Source organism: Tasmannia lanceolata, unplaced genomic scaffold (assembly GCF_043159265.1).
Source record: "Tasmannia lanceolata isolate RefF3 unplaced genomic scaffold, GAP_Taslan_0.1 ptg000006l, whole genome shotgun sequence".
NCBI lineage: Eukaryota > Viridiplantae > Streptophyta > Magnoliopsida > Canellales > Winteraceae > Tasmannia > Tasmannia lanceolata.
This window is the reverse complement of record NW_027518683.1, coordinates 1591498-1612286: the sequence shown is the minus strand read 5'-3', so window position 1 is coordinate 1612286 and position 20789 is coordinate 1591498. Positions and strand designations below refer to the sequence as shown.

The following is a 20789-nucleotide window of genomic DNA, read 5'->3' as shown; positions in this document are numbered from 1 at the left end:
AAACCACCACCTAATTAATCACTTTTGGGTGAATTTTCAAACAAAGTACAATCTCGCATTGATGAATTCAGTTGAAAGTTGAGGGGCATTATTTACATATAAAAATGGCATGCTACATGACAGATCATAATGCCACATGTCATTGAACATTAGGAGCCACATAAAAATTATATTTCTCCGTAATCAAAATAATTTAAAAATAACTTATTATTTTTTATTTTCTAAATTTAAATATTTCTCCATAATTAAAATAATTTTAAAATAAATTATTAATTTTTTAGTTTCTAAATTTAATTGAATATTCATGGACATTCTAAAGAGAATTAATATAAAAGAAACAATTTCTCACTTAGCAACACAAATATTTTTGCCTCCTTGAATCCACATCAACGTCTCTCCTTTTTTTTTAGGAAGGAGTGTCAAAGTGACTTTGTTTAGATTAGGCCATGAGATCATCTGCTCAAAGATGTTCTCAGCCTCACGGTAAACAAGGCAGAAGTAGTTGTCGAGTAAGTATATTTTAGGAAGGAGTGTCAAAGTGACTTTGCTTAGGGCCTCTTCATTTGAGATTATGACAACCGATTTGCCGTGCTAAACTGTTTATTGGAATCAAATTTAAACATAATTTTGAGTCATTTAATAGGTTTGGCCCTCATATCAGTTGTCATAATCTTAAACAAAGATGGCCTTAGAATTTTCCCATTTTTTCCATCGCTCAGCTTCTTGGAATTGTATTAGCCTTAAATCAACTAATTAATTTAAAAGCATAGAATGAGGATAAAGTGGTATTATTAAAACAAGGGAGTGCGGTTATGATCCCCTTACCTTTTCCTACATATGGAACGAAACTCACATGAGTGTGTATAGAAGTTCCGTCATGTCCAATTTTGTGGGTGTCTATAGAAGTTCGTTTTTATTATCCATCTATGATTTAAACCATTGAAAGTTAGGCAGTCTGCATTTAAAGAGAGAATCAATGAGAAGGACGAGGCCAATGGCTTTGGGTCCACCGATTTGGACAAATTGGTGAGACATTTTTCCACCAAGTTCCACAAGGGTCAAGGGATTGAGAATCCCCAGTATAATCTTGCTACAATCTCACCAACAGAAGATCCTCAGCGTCAGATGAATATCTTACGGTTAGTAGATGATGGTCCTCATTCAAAGGAAAAGAGCAAGTGCGTCGGTCATATATCATAACCCGTTTATAGTTATGGATGAATTCTAGAAAGAAAATCGATATCCCCACCTGCTTTCCAAACATTTTCCACTTCCTTTTCTTCATCTTTTTCAAGACACTTTAATTTTAGATTAGAAGAAGACAAAACAAAGGGCGTGGAAAGTCTCTTCTAGAAAAACACAAACAAAAGGGGGGGTGGAAATATCATTTTCCTTCTATAATTAGCACTACAACGACTCATCAATTTTGATTTGGTCCATAATGTCAGCTATTGTCTTGAGTTTTTATTCTTATTTGCGAGCTCCAAATTCATTGTATTAAACACCTCTGTGGTCTAATCATATTTCCGGTTTCCATCTGGTTGCATTAGTTACCTACGTAAGGAAGAATTGGATTTTTTTATGGTTTCTTTTAAGTTTCAAGCAGCTTGATTAATCATTGGGTTGGTTCAAGCTATTTTTTGGGAAATGATAAATGCGCCCCTTTTCATCACCAACTGCAGTGTACATAGAAATCAAATCCGCCGAATCCTTCTGACGTGAAGTACATCAGGCCCTCGGGTGTCCCTGGTGATGAGAGGGGCGCATTTACCATTTCTCTATTTTTTTTTTTTATAACTTAAAAAGGTAGGAAATTTTAGAAACATTTTTCCTTTCCAAACTTTCTTTAGAGAATTCCGCGAATGCAGAGGGAAAAAATTCATCAAAAAATCCACTTTCCACTTTCCCTAGAAAAGTGATGAAACCAAACAAAAATGCTAAAAAAAATGTCATTTCTATTCTCATTTCTTATCGGGCCCCACTTCTACCCCAGAAAAGATCGGATCCATTGATCTAAATAGATGTGAAGAACAATGAATAGCCGGGCCCGGCCAATTATCATTGAGAACACCTTGATCCATGGATCTCTCTACCATCTTACGAATGGGGGGATGGGAACCTGTGGGACCCAAAATAGCTTTTTACCCTCTATAGTTAAAGTGGCATTCTCTCCGAAGGCCGCATATGGGTGAATGGGCATGTCAACCCCTTTTGGTCAATGTTTTTGTGGTTGAATGTGGACCATTTAATTGGAAGGCTATTGATCAAATGGATGGCTAGGATCATTCCACCGTAGCGTCTTTTTTTAATAATGGCCAATCAGTCCACCGTCTGGATCAAGGTGGGGTCTACATGATCCTTACGATGGAAGTTGGATCATAATGGATCGTCCAACATTTTTCAGGAAAGTGATATATTCGTCCCTTTTTCTTCCCCGGGTGACCCCCTCTAGGGCATTTACGCCTTGTATTTTCACACTACAGAGGGGTAACCCAGGGAAGAAAAGGGGCCGCATATATCATTCCCCTTTTTTACATCAAACAGATCTGCCAGGAAAGTTTTGAGTCTTTTTCCAATATTAAAAAATCTTCGTGCGAAAAACAAGACAAGTGACCAAAAACGCGCGAAAGGCGGCGAAAGAAGAAGCTCTCGGACAACATTATTAGAACAGTCAAATCCATGATTTTGACTCTCTAACTCTCTTCTAAGCACGCATTAATCTCACTTAATAAAATCTTTAAGTCAACAGTCTAAAAAATCTAGGCGGAGAAATTTCAGACGTGAGGAAGAGAGAAAGTAGCAACAGGTCTCTTCCTTTTCTTCGTCCTTGCCTCCCTCATCTCACCTCAACCTAAACAAGTTCTTCAAAATCTAGGGTTTTTAGGGTTTATGCGACTGAAATTTGGACATTTTATTATTAATTTCGTGAAATTTCTGTTCGATGCTTCTCATTTCTTGTTGATTTCTTGATTCCGCAGGAAATCTTTTTTTTCTTGTTCCGGTTTCTGTAAAATTAGGGTTTCCCGCAGCTGAAAAAAAGGAGTTTTTCTGATTTTCTGTTAGAATATTCTGATTATTTTTCTCCTTCTGTTTCGGTGATGATATTTCTTTTTTCCTGTTCGTAGTTCCAATTTCTTCGAGAATTAGGATTTCCTGCCACTGAAAAATAGATTTTTTCTTCAACGGCTAAAATAGCATTTTAATGGTTTGCTTTTTGAAATTTCTGTCTATTTTTTCTTGTTTTGTTATTTCATTTTCCAATCGTCTTCGTGTTTCTTGATTTTAGTGGATGCTTCTTCTCCCTTGTTCGGATTTTGTCGATTACTAGACTATTTTTCTGTGTTTCTGTAAGAAAGCTAGGGTTTTCTGCAACTAAAATTGATAAATTTCTGCTTTTGTTTTCTCTTCATTAGAGTCCCTTACACTTTTCTGTATCATTTGTTTTGTTTATCATCTGGATCTTTCTCGGCCGTTTTCTTCCTTTTTGTCTTTTGTAAAACTTAGGGTTTTCTGCACCTGACAACAACTATAATCTCATTTTCTTTATGTGTTGCCCCTTTCTTTCTTCTTGATTTCTTCTTATTACCATATAAAAACCTTCGTCCAACTTTTCAGTTACTCGCATTTCGTGAAATTAGTTTTCTTCTGTATAAAATCAGGATTCCTCTGTGGATTTTCCTCTGCATTATCCAATTTTATTTTATTTTTCAAAATGAAGCTCACCGTGCACGTAATCGAAGCTAGGAATCTGCTTGCCATGGATTTCAATGGTTCAAGTGACCCCTATGTTAAGATACAGCTTGGGAAGTACCGATTCAGGACTAAGGTTGTGAAGAAGTGCTTGAATCCTTTATGGGATGAAGAGTTCTGTTTTCGGGTCGAAGATCTTAAGGAGGAGCTCACAATCAGTGTCTTTGATGAAGATAAGTACTTCAATGATGATTTTGTGGGTCAGATGAAAGTGCCAATATCCGAGGTTTTCAATGCGGACAATAAGACCCTAGGAACTGCCTGGTATCCTCTGCAACCCAAGACTAAGAAGTCCAAGAACAAAGACTGTGGTATGGTTTAGTATCCCCTTCTTAGATATAGATCTTTAAATGGGTTTCTCTATGTTTTTAGCTTCTTGTTTTTTCTAGTAGTTGTTCTGTTCCATAAGCCTGTTTTGGGTTGTTGGTTCTGATGACAGACTGTTAAACACACCTATCATGGCATACATGACAATCGCTTACCTTCATGTGTAATAACTAGAATCACAGCATTCATTGTTCATATTGTTGTCGTTGTGATTATTTTGCATGAACCTATAACCTTCCACCATACATTGTTCCTCTCTTCTGTTTCTTTTACCTTTCACCATACATTGTTCCTCTCTTCTGTTTCTTTTTAATGGTAACAAAATCTTTATTAAGAGAACTAAAAAGAACCACGACGAAGAAACTGCTATCACGAATCAACAAATGGGAAATGATCATGGATGATGATAGACTCTATGCATACCACCATTAGTCAACTCCGCATCACCTCGTGTACACAATACATGACTTTCAATGGGCCCTCCCTCCATGATCACAGAACTAAGGGTTTCTCGATCAATAAGAAAGATGCCTGTCTTAAGTGCAAGGACCTCTGTCTCATTGGAGTCCATCACACCAATAGGGCTCGAGAAGGCCCATCTGACTGCACTCCAAGGGAAACCCATCCTTTCGTGCTTCCAACAGATAACTTTCGATGAGTCCCTGTCCATGATCACAAAACTGAGGGTTTGTAGGTCAATAAGAAGGACGCCTATCTTAAGCACAAGGACCTATGCATCATTGGAGTTTGTCACACCAATATGGCCCAAGAAGGCCCATCTAACCAAGGTTTTAAATTTCGGTTCGGGTTGCCATAGAATCAGAAATGCTTTGGCTTATTCATGTGCAGTTCAAACTCTCTACATCAATGTCTTTGTAGAAGCACAATGATTGAAGCATCAGTGATCTTTAGCACATTACAATATTTTCAGTTATCCAGTCTCCTCTCCATTTGTCATCCTTGTGCCTGGAGCATTAGGAACTGTTCTATATCCAAGAGCTGATAAAATATCCTCCCATTTATGACCAAATTGCCAACTCATTTGTTTACATGATATCAGGGATACTTATCCAATTAAAAATATGTTTTCTTATGTTTTATATTTACTAAACAGGAAGCATATCTATGCATCCTCTTCTAGATTGTCTCTTTTGTAGGATCCTATTGTTCACTATGGATCTTTTTAATGATCAGTAGCTTTGGTATTTTACAGGTGATATTCGTCTTACTATATCATTATCCCAAAACAACTCTTTCTTAGATCCAATGCCGACTGTTCCATCATCCTTCAATGGCGATTATGTACCTCCTACAGAAAAATCTGCAAACATTACAAGAGAATCCCCTGCATTATCTCCGTACGACCCTATGGAAGAAGCCATACCTGCTAAACAGGAGAAGTCATGCAAGGTTGGTGGCCGCTTTTTTCAATTTTTCCTTGGAAAAACTGAGGAGACAATATCCACTACCAATGAGAGTTCTGTTCCATTAGATGTACCCAACCCCAACGCTTCTGAGAACCAATCAGGAGACCCCTCCTCTGGCATCACATTTGATGAAGGACTTCGAATCATGGAATCAAAAGACCAAGGAGGGGAAGTGCCTAACAATTTACCCGGAGGAGTACTTGTTGACCAATCCTATCTTATCTCACCAGCTGACCTGAATTCTCTTCTCTTTTCACCCAATTCAAAATTTATGAAGTCTTTAGCAGAGCTTCAGGGAACGACAGATCTGCAAGAAGGAACTTGGGCGCTTGAAAATGATGGGTTTAGATTAAAAAGAGCGGTGTCATATACAAAGGCTGCAACTAAATTAATTAAGGCCGTGAAAGCTACAGAGGAGCAGACATATTTGAAAGCTGATGGGAAGGTTTTTGCAGTTTTAGTTAGTGTGAGCACCCCAGATGTTCCTTATGGGAGCTTTTTCAGGGTAGAGTTGCTCTTTTGTATGATGCCGGGACCTGAATTGCCATCGGGAGATCTATCCTCGCATCTGGTCATATCATGGCGCATGAATTTCCTACAGAGCACTATGATGAAAGGTATGATCGAAGGTGGGGCCCGGCAAGGTCTCAAGGATAGTTACGTGCAGTTTGCAGATTTGTTATCACAGACTGTTAAGCCAGTTGATTTGAAAGAACTGGGGTCCAACAAGGAGCAAATTTTGGCTTCTTTACAGATGGAACACGAGTCAGATTGGAAGCTGGCGGTTCGATATTTTGGGAATTTTACAGTAGTTTCTGCTGTTTTTTTGGGATTGTACGTACTTGCACATATCCTGCTAGCCATGCCTAGCACAATCCAAGGCCTTGAATTTATTGGGCTGGACTTGCCAGACTCAATTGGAGAAGTGGTTGTGTGCGGGATTCTTGTTCTTCAAGGTGAACGCGTTCTAGAGATGATAGCACGTTTTATGCAGGCTAGATTGCAAAGAGGTAACTCCTGAGTTCATTGTTCTACTCCTTTTATTTTGTTGTGTACTAATGTTTTCTTTGAATGGTAAAGGTTCCAAGAATTTTAAAAGGGACTTCTACACTTTACTAGGTAAGATTTTTTTAGTATCATAAAGTGTGGTAGCGGAGTTGTGCCTGTAGCTCAATGGTTGAGGCTTTGTATATCAACCACGAGGTCGTAGGTTCGATCCCAGCTTACCATTCAAAAAAAAAAAAGGTTTGATCCCAGCTTACCCATAAAAAAAAGGTGTGGTAGCAATGATGGTAATTATCAATTCAATTCTATATTGCCTGAGTACAGATACGAGCGTCGGAATCTGACATGGGATATCGTGTGTCAGATTTGTCTAACATAAAAAATGGATTAGTAGATTCTCGGCTAATTTTAATTATTTTACATGATAATTTGGTTATATATTGAATTTTTTGGTAGGTTAAGTAAATATAATGTTTTATTTCCATATTAAAAAACTCAAAACATGTGATAATTGTAAATTTATCCTAGTATTTAAGAAAAAAAATAGATTATAGAGATCTAGAATTGTCTCAGATAATCCTGAAGTATTAGAATCCGACATTTGTCAGGGGCAACTAATTGTAAATATATTCTAGTATTAGGAAAAGAATAGATTAAAGAGATCTAGAAGTGTCGCAAATAATACTAAAGTATTGGAATTTGACATTTGTCGGACACGGTTACGACACCAATAAAGAAGAATCCATGTAACATAGATTCAATTACAGCAGGGGGATTCTTTTTTTTTTTTTTGGGTCCTTCTAAATTTCTAATGTTTAAGTTTCAAAGACTAAACCTGTGGGGTGTCTCCCAATTAATAATTATTCTTGTCACATTCATGAAACAGAGAAAGAAAATGAACCTAGTTTCAATCTCACACACACACACATGTTATGTATATGTACGATTCAAAAAAATGTATCTATGTATATATGTGTGTATAAATATATTAGTAAATTATATGAATCCATACAGTAAGTTGTAATATAGAGTTATCACCCTCCAAAATCCATTTCAAAAAAAAAAAAAAAATGTCTTGTGAAAAATCCTTGGTTAACCTGAAAATTGAGCCTGATTTCTCTATATCTCGACATGCTTTATTATGTTTGGATCCCCTGACTTTGAAAATACCATTATTAATGTAGTAAATGATGCTCTTATAAAAAAAATTATTAAAAATTTAGAAAGCTTGTTGATCAATGCATACTAATTCTTTTATTTTTCTTTGCAACATAAGAAAATATGATGAATTCCCCATTAAAAGAATAAAATATGAACAAATTCCAGGACTTAAAAAGTAAAGTGAATCGGCCATTAAAAAAAAAAAAAAAACAATGCCCAGTTTGGTTTCTGTTGTTGCTGTGAAATCTTGCCTGCCACTCTTTCAAGTTTAAGTTTATCTCATTATAATTCTCTAGAATTTAACATGTTTTCTTTCTCCTGATGATTTTTAGGAAGTGATCATGGAGTCAAAGCACAGGGGGATGGGTGGTTGCTAACTATTGCTTTGATAGAAGGAAGGAGCTTAGCAGCTGTGGACTCAACTGGGTTCTCGGATCCTTATGTGGTGTTCTCCTGCAATGGTAAAACAAGAACCAGTTCGATAAAGTTCCAGATATTAGATCCTCAATGGAATGGTAAGTAGTTGAAATTTCTTTTCAATTCTACTTTTAATTGTTAACATGTTATGCATAAGGATCAAAATATCCATATGACAGGCTTATTGTATATAACCAAAATCGGCATGTATCTTATCGGCTCATACCTGATGTGGTATTTTCCTTTTACATTTCTAGGTTCAGAAAATATGAGATACATGAACTTCCACCACATATTATTCTTTTTGTTTTTTCTTCAATGACTTTTGTCATAGTTTTTTTAACAAAAATATATGCAGTATTTATAATTTAATGTGATGTATAATATTTCTGGTAGTGGTGAGCTTGTCAGATCTGTCTCATCTACTTGTCTATCAAACTTTTCATCTGCTACTTGGACTAAAGGTGTAGAAACTAGAAACGAATGAACAATTAAAGAAATTTGCGCAGTGGGTGTGTTTGGCAACATTGAAAATGTTTTCTTAAAATTTGATTTCCTTGGGATATATTTTCCAGAGATTTGTTAAACTGCTTGTTTCGGTAAAAGTTTTTTTCAGGTAAATTTTTCCATAAAAAAATCTTCAGAAAACAACCCATGCTCTAGCTGTGATTTTTTTTTTCCTGGGAATATTTTGCTTTGTACCTTGACAATCTTGGTCGTCTTTCTTCTTTTCAATAAAATTGGCTGCCATTTTCAATATATATATATATATATATATATATATTAGAAAACTGTTGGTGAGCTTAAGCGTACCATTTTTTTGGTGCGCTTAAGTTGTTGTAACGCCTCCCATTGGTGTGTTTTAGCGGGACCCAAACATTTAAACGAATGGGAGGCGTTATAACAACTTAAGCGCACCAAAAAAATGGTGAGCTTAAGCGCACCAACAGTTCTCTCTCTTTCTCTCTCTCTCTCTCTCTCTATATATATATATATATATATGTATATATAATATAATATATATATATATATATATATATATATATATATATAGAGAGAGAGAGAGAGAGAGAGAGAGAGAGAGAGGTTTCTACACACAAGTGTAGATAAGTTATCTACACTAGCTTAAAATACAGTGGAGGCCCACATTGTTTGGGTGATGCAAACCATTCATTTGATTGGTTGTTTGCCATTGCTCCCCCACCCCACCCCCCAAAACACAAAAAAATAAAAAATAAAAAATTGGAACTCAACTTACTGTTTGCCATTCAAAAAAAAAAAAATTATAATAAAATATGTAAAGAACAAGAAAGCAATGCAAAATCCTGTACTAATCTTTTTTCTTTGAACAAGTGATTCATTAAAAAGAGAGAATGACTTCATGGCCAATACAATGATAACACGTAGAAATTCAGATAAAAATGGATGTCAAATATATTTTTTTATTGAGAAAATACAGTGACATGCAAGAAAAGGGAAACAGATAAGATAAAACTAGTCAAAAAACAAACTAGCCCCTGTATATATACATAGATCTAGGTCAAAGAATGCCAAATTTATAAAAGAGATATATATTCTTGGCAAGAAGTTGGTTCGTCTCACCCCATGCAACAGGCCATCCGCGAAATGCCTTTTGCGATGGACGCTAGCAAATCCCTTAAAATAAAATGCAAAATAAAGATCTAAATTTGAAAAAGATAAAACAATAAGCACATGGAAAAAAGTGATCGTGAGAAAATAGATGCATATATTCATTATATTTCCTTTAAAACATGTATAATGTCACCAGACAATGAATTGAAAGGCCAAACATACTTTAAAATATGGAAATTTAGGGGGAAAAGTAATGAAAAATGGAGAAAGCAAAAGAGAGATACATACATAACCATTAGATCCCATCTAATCTGATAAAAAATGCATTTTTAATAAATTATGCATGTTTTGATGATCTGAAACTAAAGGGAATAAGTATCGTTTACATCAAATGGTGAAAATCTCCAAATATGTGGCTCTTCCTTTGATCCGTCGATTCACACTTAATCGTGGTCGGATTTGGTCATATGATATTTAATCTAGTGAATTCCGAGTGAGAATTACAAGTGAAAAGGAATGTGCTCAAGTTACGCTGTTTACACAAACCCTGGAACACTGAAAAAATTCATGTGCTGTTGACAACATTTTGTTGCTGTATCGGCTGATAAAGAAACATATCAATCCAATCGCCTAACAAAACCCCAGTACACTTGCGATTCTTCATAGGTGTCAATAAAATCCAACATGCATCAACTGGATACAATATATCGACCAGAATTTTGTCCCACGGTTATGCATATCTCTGCTGCTTTGTAATTATAACTAAGACCAAACAGCATGCATTTGTTGGAAAGATACGAGTAGCATCTCTGTCAAACGTGTCTCTGTGACAAACTATTGGTTCCATGTTCTGTCATTGATCTTATTGTGGAAACTTTGTTGGCTTGCAGAAATATTTGAATTTGATGCAATGGATGAGCCTCCCTCTACAATGGATGTGGAAGTTTTTGATTTTGATGGACCTTTTGATGAAGCTACATCCCTTGGCCATGCTGAAATCAATTTTGTAAAATCTAATTTGTCAGAACTAGCGGACGTATGGATTCCTCTTCACGGGAAATTAGCTCAAGCATGTCAATCGAAGTTGCACTTGAGAGTTTTTTTGAATAATACAAGAGGGACTGATATTGTTAAAGATTACTTGACAAAGATCCAGAAGGAGGTCGGGAAGAAGGTGAATTATTTCTTGCTTTGGAATGCTTTTGTTGTACCAAGCCCTCTGTTTTAATTTTCATCTCTTGTTTTTATTTATTTATTTATTTTAATTATTTATTTCTTTAACAACTGAAAATCTTTGTAGATAAATGTGCGGTCGCCTCAAGCAAATTCTGCATTTCAGAAATTATTTGGTCTTCCACCAGAGGAATTCCTTATAAATGATTTTACTTGTCACTTGAAGCGCAATTTCCCTCTGCAGGTGATGTTGCATTTTATATTATACACTACTTTACCTTGGCATTACAAGTTGGGGGCTTTACTATCATCTGCACATTTATTGAATTACATAACTGTGATAAAAATGTATTACTGTGTCCTTTTTCATTTATTTTCCTCATCAATGCCTTAATACATAAACCCTTCGCTTTCTGTAGACCTTATTTCCATAACTCATGTGTTTTGATGACTATGCTTATCTGGCGGAGCCATTTACTCATGTGTTCAGGGCCGCCTCTTTCTGTCACCAAGAATCATTGGGTTTCACACCAACATGTTTGGACATAGAACTAAATTTTTCTTTCTATGGGAAGACATAGAAGACATCCACGTGGTTCCTCCTTCTCTGGCGACAGTGGGCAGTCCATCTTTGGTCATTATCCTTCGGCGAGGTAGAGGTATGGATGCAAAGCATGGGGCAAAAACTCAAGACGAGGAAGGCAGGCTAAAGTTCCATTTCCAGTCATTTGTATCGTTCCATGTAGCCCACAGGTACTAATTGGGCAATCAAACCGATTGCATCATGCCCTTTTTACTGATAATAAAAAGTGCTTTATGTAACGTTGAAAAAAGGGTAAAGTGTTTTGTGTGCTTTTCCGTTCTAGTATGGGCCAAGTCTTCATTCTTGTGGTGCAGTTCCTGTGCCCAATCCATCGCATTAAGCTATGGTTTACTTGCTTCAGTCATTTTCTTTGGAGGCAAGCTACAATGAGGGGAAATTGTAGCATTGATTTGTTTGGATGAGCCCATTTAAAGATGAACTAAAATGAATAAAATTAGTTACCTTTCAGAAAAAGCTTTAATTATGGAAAATTTGGTCGAAACTTCTAGACTCAGATCCTTGGTCCATGCTTTCCAAGTTAGCAGCCTTCAGTTATTTCTACGCTCCCACCCCCCCTTTTTGGTCGCTGTTTGTTTTCTTCTTTTATCCATCTGCTGTTTATATATTTTCATGTTTTTTTGTGCATCCCTCACATGTCCCTATTGCCCTTTCCTTCCACAATCAATAAGCCATATACTTGCTGAAAATGGTGTTAAAACCGCCCATTACTTCCAATAAGCCATATACTTGATGAAAATGATGTTAAAACTGCCCTTTAATTCCGAAGATGCCTGTCAGAAATAATTGCATCTTGCATGACCAAGGCACTTATGCTTTCAGAATTAGATGCTTTCACATGCATCTCTCTCTCTCTCTCTCTCTCTCTCTCTCTCTCTCTCTCTCTCTCTCTCTCTCTTGCTTTTGGCCTAAAATGACAGTGGTTAAAACATTACTTCCCACCAAACAGGACAATAATGGCACTATGGAAGGCAAGGTTGTTGACTCCGGAGCAGAAGGTGCAAATAGTGGAAGAAGAATCGGAAGCAAAAAGCCTCCAAACTGAAGAGAGTGGTTTGTTTCTAGGCATAGAAGATGCCAGCATGTCAGAGGTTTATTCCTCTGTTCTTGCTATTCCTGTGAGTCTCTCTCTCTCCGGCATTTATGCATTCTGTCAATGTGGGTATTTTAGATTCGTAAAGGTCAGGGTTTTCATTGTTAATTTTTTTCTTTTATCCTCAGATAAACTCACTAATGGAACTATTTAGCGGAGGTTATGTGGACCGTAAAGTAATGGAGAAAGTGGGTTGTCTTGATTACTCTTGTACACCATGGGAATTTGTTAAGCCCGACGTACACCAAAGACAACTTTGTTACAAATTTGACAAGCATGTTTCTCGTTATGGAGGCGAAGTGACTAGCACTCAGCAAAAATCTCCCTTACCGGGTAGAAATGGATGGGTTATTGAAGAGGTCATGACCCTCCAGGGGATTCCACTTGGCGACTACTTCAGCGTATGGAACACATTTATTGGTTACTTCCTCTGCTATGTACTTTGCTTGAGTATGCAATTGCTAATCCTGTCCATCGTTCTGTCTCATTTGCAGCTGCATCTCAAATATCAGGTTGAGGATCTTCCCACTAGATCGAAGGCATGCAATGTCCAGGTCTTCTTAGGAATTGCATGGCTGAAAAGCACCAGACATCAGAAAAGGATAACTAAGAATGTTATGATGAGATTGGCCGAGCGCCTTAAGGAAATGTTTAGTATAGTCGAAAAGGAATTTATGCCTGGGAAGTAGAAGGCTTTGTCGGAGTCCATATTTTTCTGAATTTCTCTGAGCTGATGTTGATTGAGCATCATTTCCCCCATGTTGAGAAAAAACAAGTGCTCAAATTTGTTGCTATATTTACTTGATGGGTTCAATTTGCAAGGGTCCCTTGCATTTCAGTCAAAGCTGGCACTCACTGGCGCTGCTCACCTCGCAGAAATGATTGATGTGTTATTACCAGAGGTTACTTTTGAGACCCAGTGATTTCAGAATTCTAGCCTGGGTTTTACTAAGATGGGCTGTTTCAAAGAAGTGAGATTTGCGAGGAGGTAAGTGAGATTTGAGTCCTATTTACGGCTTTAACAGAGTGTGCTTAGCACAAAAAATCATTATTAGAAGAAAATCCCTTAATAAACATGGGTTAGAATTTGATTCTACTGACTTCAAGCTAGTTTTCTTAGAAGAGAGAGGAGCAAAACAAAACAAGAAAAGACGGTGAATCTCTTGAATCTTCATGGATAATTTGCTTCCCAGTTTAAGACAATGATTTTCGGTCAGTTTGGCAGAGTCAGAGGAAAGGCAGTTGCAGACAGGTACGAGGTTAGCTTAACCCATACTAAGAATCTGTAGAATAGTAGATTTGTAACCAAATTATTTTCCTTTTGGGAATTATTTTTGAATAATTTAGTATGTTTGCTGAAAGCCGACCCCAACTAGTTTGAGACAAAGGCTTAGTTGAGTTAGTATGTTTGCTGAAGTTAGTGAAATCCTCACATTACATGGCTCGGAACCTGGAGATAACTCGGATCGCTTCTGCCAAATTCTGGGCAAAAAATTAATAAATGTAAGATTATTATTTGTTGAAGGGAAGGAAAATGATGGAGATCAATATATGAAGCAGTTTCAAATGTAAAATTCAGTATGTGTGATTCTGTTTCTATGTAAATTATACTGTTATAATAAAGTTTGTGTTGGCAGAAATGTTCTCGAAACATTTGTGGGGAGGATATGTTCTTGTTTTTTTTGGTATTAACTTTTTAATTTTCTTATGATATTGGCACATCCCTTTCTGTTTTTACACCCCCCCAATACGTGGCAAGATATGATTGGTTGGCAGTTCTCTCTAGAGCTTTCCATATATGGTGAAATTACTCCATTATCCTTGTGCACATGGCAGCCCGTGATTGGGCCGCTGTTTTTACCCTCATCAATACCCAATTTTTTAAAATCAAGAGATATGAAGAATTTTTGGCTCAATTCCTTATTGTGATCTCCAATGTCTCAGATCGTACAATTGTATTTTTATTTTTTTTTGAAACTTAAAGTGGTGCCCACTTCAAAGGATGATCCAAGCCCTTCATTTGTTAGGCCACAAAGTAAATAGGCTGTACCCGACAGATCATCTCCATAGGATGATCCTAACCTTCCGATTTACAGAGGTTTGTATAAAGTTCAGTGTCCCTGTATAAATCAAAGGGTTGGGGCTCCCTTCTAATATTTACAGTGTGGGATTTGCTAGCGTCCATCGCAGAAGACATTGTGTGGATGGTCTGTTGCATGTCAGACCAGCCACGTTATGAATGAAGACAAAATCTACTGAAAGTGAGCCTTGGCGGCTGCTCTGACATGCAACTGACCTTCTGCGGAATGCCTTCTGCGATGGACGGTAGCAGATCCTTAACAGTTAACAGTTTATTAACTATTAAGTAACCGCATCCTTCTACAAAAAAAACAAATACACTTCCAAAACGACGGAAATTTTCACATTGGTTTTGGTTTTACATGGGGAATCGAGCTCCATTCCCTGTCCACACGTGCACGTGTCACGCTACTAAATTTCGTCTTTTTTTATACAAAACGGATTCCAGTTTTGCTATCAGCCCTCAAGAAATAAGATTACGCCTGAAGGAGTATATGTGGCAGAGTTGAACGGTTTTTAACGTCAATTCAAGTTAAAGGGGAGCGAATTATCTTATACCGGGTGCGAATTTATCATTACCCAAAAATAAATAAAAGCTCTTAGGGAGCCTTATGACAGGGATGCGTATTCGCCGCTGCTCCGTCTATGAAGTAACAGAGGCAAGTTAGTTGCTTCAAGAACAAGATCATAATCATAATCATCTCTATTTATTCCTCATTCTAAGAACAAGATCATAATCATATATCGATTCCTCACTCCCCCTTTCAGCTTTCTCATTTATTTTTCGCAGAGAGAGAGAGAGAGAGAGAGATGGAAAAAGAGAGAGGAGACAAGAAAGCGGAGAATATCGGATTATTCGATCCGGCCACAAGCCTATCGGAGCTCCGGCGCGATTGTCGGTGCTCAGAAGCGGTTCTCTTCTCCGACCCATGCCTCTGTTGTGGGAACAAGAAACGGGAGCTACAAAGACCCACGTGGGGCCCCGTTAAGAAGATTTCTCTTACGCCGTTGGATTCTTTCCGGCGATCAATTTCTGCTCCGGTCCCACCTCCGATTTCTTTCAGTCCCAACAATTCCACCACCCCTATCCCCTTCGAAATCAACCCCAACACCCCAGAAAAAACCCTTGTAGGTTTCACGGCAACACCAACAATTGTCGGATCTTTAAGGGGTTCGAATTCTGCTCCGATGGTCCTAATGACGGATCCGGTGTCACCAATTCTTGGTTCTTTTGGGCGTTCCGCTTCTGCTCCGGACGTCCCCTCAATGTTATCGGATTTTTCTAACCACCCGTGCAATTGTGATCCGATCGCCTCTTTTTTGAAGAAGGACATGCCCTTATCTTCGTCGATTCAAATTCCAGCGTTGCCAAATCCAACACAAAAGAAGGATGATGACGAAGCCAAGGTTTTCATCTTGCTTTGTTCGTCCTTCCTTTCTTTGTTCGTTTAATGTCTATATTACAGTTCATTTGACATCTATTTTTCATCTTGGGTAACAACTCAGTTGTAACTCAATCCCGTTGCCCACCTTTGATTGTTGTAGTCCAAAACTCGTGCTGATTTGATGATCCAGATCATTCGGGAATTGTTCTGTGAATGATTGGATGGTCAAGATCTTCCCATTAGTGCTAAATTTTTACATGGTGGGCCACGCATAGGAAGCCACGTAGATTATATCAATATCGAAATCCATCTTGATTTGATGATCGAAAGCCATCTTGATTAGATGATCCAGATCATTCGATCTGATGATACAAATCTTTCAATCGTTGATCTGTGTCATCGGTCAATAATTGAATGGTCAACATCTTCTCACCAGTGCAATTTTTTTGTTCCGACAATTGGCTTTCCTTTTAGATAAATGTCGGGAAATGATATCAACACAACCATGTTTTAATAACTGCACAAACCCAGCTTGTCTTTTCCGTTTTAATTGAATTGTGAGAGCTTTATGGGAACTGTAATAACCATTGACAGCTCTTTAAATACTAAAAGATGAGTTGCTGAAAAGTTGTGCTGAAATCATTTCCCTAAATTTACTTGTCTGCTGTTCACCATTTTTTTGGACTATCCGTGAAATTTGGCAGGTGGCTTTTGCTTTTGCATATGAGAGCGGCCACATGGGTTGACCATTTGGCAGAATTTGTCTTATGCATTTAATATATCCGATGTGGCTGTTCTCACATGCAAAAGCCAGCGGCAAAATGGCTTAGGGATTTGCTAGGCAATTTTGCGGAATGCCATTTCAACAGCCACACATGTTTACTTTATGGCAGATTTTATCTTATCTTATGCATTTAATTTATCTGATGTGGCTGTTGGAGCGAAGTTTTCTAGCAAATCCCTTTCTTTAAGGGTGATGATATTTCCTTTTACAGGGATTTGACGTTAAAAACGTTAAAGTTGCTCACTCTTCACGACAAATCAAGTTATAAGTGGGGAGCTAATGCGTAATGCAGGGGGTGAAAATATCATCTCCCTTCTTTAAATTGTACTTTATCAAAGACCGGAGGTGGTAGAGGGATAGCAAGTCAATCCAAGGATAAAATAAATCCCGGTTTGGTATCCCTGCAGTGAACATCCTCAAATATGCTGCCAGCCTGCCAGGGGCTCTATTATTTTCATTTGGAAGCAGATACTTGACCCCCCTCTGTTTTGACCCATGCAGTTTTCCTATTCTACTTTTGGTTGCTAAAGTTGATATTTCTTCAACCATCTGAAATAACTGGTTTTTGGCTCCTGTTTTCATTTGCCAGGATTGTCCGTGTATTGCTAAGGAAGGAAACATTTTGCTCGAGAGAGTGGGAGAGTCTCACAGGGTCTCTATCAAGTGCCCTTGTGGCTTTGTATATCGATTTGTCTTTCCAAGCAAATGAAGAGAGAGAGAGAGAGAGAGAGAGAGAGAGAGAGAGAGAGAGAGAGAGAGAGAGAGAGAGAGAGAGGATATTTTATTTTTTATTCAGTATGAACGTTACACTGCATGAAAGATTTTTACAAGCATGTATATGCTTACATTATGATGTTAAACTGCACGCAGGATAATAAACTTATATGAAATTTATCACGGACAATATTTCAAATATTTATCCCAACAAAATTTACATATGACATTGGCTTAAATCTTAATGAAATGTGGGTTTAAGGTAGCAATGGGGTGGGGTTTCATTGTCTGTGGTGGAGGTGATGGTGGTGGCCGGAGATGATGACGGCAGCGGTGGCCGAAGGTTGTGACGGTGGCGGCGGTGGGAAATGGCGTAACCTTAATCCCCTGCAAATGATTGAATGAGGGTTTTCCTGTCCTCAAAATATCAACCATGGTTAGTTTCAGTCTTTCCGTCAGGTTAAACTGACGGAACGTTGACGGAGGGGGTGTACTTGTCACGTTTTGAAACCTCATGGGGTGTACTTGTCACGTTTAGACCCACAGGGGTAGAAGTGTATGAGTCAGAAACAAGAGTGGGTGCAAATGCAATTTTCTCCCAACAAATAAACAAAGCTGTTCACATTCGATCAAGCGGCTAATAAGGCCTGATTGGAGTGACTTTAACACTAAGCCCTCTACGATTTAGCACCCCCAAGATGACGAGTCTGGATTAGGCTTAAAAGGTCCATTCGATTATCTAGCCCATTAAAGTAAGTATATTACAAAAGGAGAAAATTAGTAGAGGAAAATTTCAGATTTCACATAGCCACACAAATGTCTGGCAAAGAGAAAAGAGTGCCGATTCCTCAGCAGCATTTTGGCTATTAAGAAAACCCAGTTTTTGTCTCTTAGGTTTGATATTCTCTCTCAGTCCCCCTTGTCACCCTTCACCCCGTCGGGAAAAAGCCCATTCCGGCGACCGGAGACTAGCTCCAGAGATCTCTTTTAACACGTCTGGTAATTTATTTAATTTTTATTCATTACTCATGTTTTAATGTTAGATTTTTCACAATTAAAGTTAGCAGCATAATGTACTTTGAGATGCATTTATAAGACACCCTCACGACTGGGCCCACCAATTTGTTTAGAAAGATGGGGAAATAATATATTCACCATCCCATCTTTTTAACTTGAGACAGCCCTCTCTAGTGTAAAAGAGTAATCATAAATAAACTACAGGGGGCTGTCCCAAGTAATAAAAAAAAAGGGAGAGATTATATAACTTCCCAAAAGATTGGGATCAGGCATACAGAAGGGCCTCACTGTAGAAATGTTCCCCATTGGATGCCTCCAAAAAGCATTCACATGTAAATTTAGGCCTAGTCTTGATTGAAGGAATTTTCTTGACAAGTTTGGAGTGGAAAAATATTTCCAAAAGTCCTCTGTCAAGAAAAAGAAAAACAAATGGTTCTGCGTCTAGGCGTAGTTTTAGGAAAAGTTAAAAAGAGTTTTTAGGAAAAGTTAAAAAGAAAGGTGGAAATGTTATTTGATTCGATAAGGAGCATTTAAAATGCTCTTTGAAACATCATTTTACACATGTTATCAGATTTTTTTTTAACAAAACATCTGTAAAAGGGCAGTGATCCCCCCCCCCCCCTCTCCGTCTCCCCGACAACAGTTTCCGTTAACTTTTATGAAGGGGCGGAGAAGCAACCGTTAGCTTCAAAAGCATAAAAGTTAACGATTTCTGTTGGGGGGGGGGGGGGGGGGGGGGGTATCACTGCCCTTGTAAAATTATGCTTCCTAGCAAAATGATGTTTCCTATCAAATATGTAAAATGATTTTTTACACATGTTTGAGGCAAGTCAAATTTATGGAGGTATAATGAAGGAAGAGGGGTGAGAATATCATTTGGATATTGCCATGTTTTTGACATTTGGAGCGATCACAGCTTGTCTTTTATTATTTTACCAGCTGTCAAAGGCTAGTGTGAATCACCCATAAAAAAAAAAAACAAAAGGCTAGTGTGATTCCAAAAAAGTTCTCAAAGGAGCCTATTAATAAGAAAAGACAAGGTGCGTTCGCCCCATTATCAAAACATGGTAGTGCCAACATCAGTTGCTATCTAATTTTTATTTCCTTAAAAAATATGAGTGGGTAGAGGTGCAAGTGGGGCCCACTTCTTCAATCATCCAAACCATTTATCTGGATGGGTCATGCATCAAAATCCACTTCCTTAGGGAGATTCTAACCTTCCAATTTGTGACATAACCTGAAATATATAGTTCATATTTTAGACGAGCAGATTCACCACAGGTCAAAAAAAATGGATCAAAAAGCTCAAGAAGTAGAAAAGCAGGCTACACAGGAAATCAATGTCAATCAAAATGAGAAACCTCCACCGTTGATCATCTCATCAGAAGTGATTCCAGCGCGATCAATACTGAATAAACAGATGAGTGCAAAATTGAATTGCTTGTGCTCTCCTACCACACATGTGGGCTCTTTCAGGTGCAGACACCATAGGGTTCTTACTCGTAATAGCAACTCTTTTGGCTCCCGTCTCTCCGAGTTAGCATCCAAATCGCCCCGCGCTAATGACTCAGTTGAAGAACAGTGTGCCTGAGCTCCGAGCTGCTTTTACTGTTTTCAGCCGGAGATTGACATGTTACGATTTTACCTTCTTTTCTTTGTTGTATTCATTGTGAGTGAAGAATTTGGTTGTGTGGTGTTTAATGCCTAGGGTTTAAGCTTTTTCTTCTTTTTCCTCTAAGTGCATGTACAATAAACTTGACTGCTTTCTGTATATTGACTGAATGCATGCAATCATCTATATTGTATTAAAGAATAATAGAAAGAATAGAGATTGCAGAAATAAAAGCAAATAGCAAGATGAACATTGATTTTTTATGTGGTTCGGCCAAGAAGCCTACGTCAACATGATCTTCTACTATGACCAAAAAAAACTTACGAGATTAATCCGCAGATCACACCTCCCCCCTAAACAACCAATTACTCCAAAAGCTTAAGTTGTGGGAGAAGGACTTTAATCTTTTATACTTTAACATGTGGCCCCTCTTTTGGGTCGGCCATTACATGTGAATTTTTAATAACAAGGAGTAGGTCTGATACCATATGAAACAACCAATTACTCCAAAATCTTAAGCTGTTGAAAGCGTTCTTTAATCTTTTATACTTTAACATTCTCTCCCTCTCTCTCTCTCTCAAATGTTTTTCTTGTAACGCAAACATGGCCTAAGGCCCGCTTTGGGAATTTTCTGGAGAAGTTTGTAAAGAG

General features: G+C 37.8%; 1 protein-coding gene across 1 annotated transcript; it reads left to right on the top strand.

The window, feature by feature from the left end:
* The first annotated feature begins 2733 nt into the window (after window positions 1-2733).
* LOC143879204 (C2 and GRAM domain-containing protein At1g03370-like) lies at window positions 2734-14187 on the top strand. Its single transcript, XM_077381442.1, has 9 exons — window positions 2734-4061; window positions 5291-6514; window positions 8003-8185; window positions 10571-10854; window positions 10981-11097; window positions 11344-11606; window positions 12404-12572; window positions 12676-12948; window positions 13042-14187. Exons 1-9 carry the CDS (start codon window positions 3713-3715, stop codon window positions 13234-13236), a joined length of 3057 nt encoding a protein of 1018 aa, XP_077237557.1. The 5' UTR covers window positions 2734-3712; the 3' UTR covers window positions 13237-14187.
* Window positions 14188-20789: the final 6602 nt, after the last annotated feature.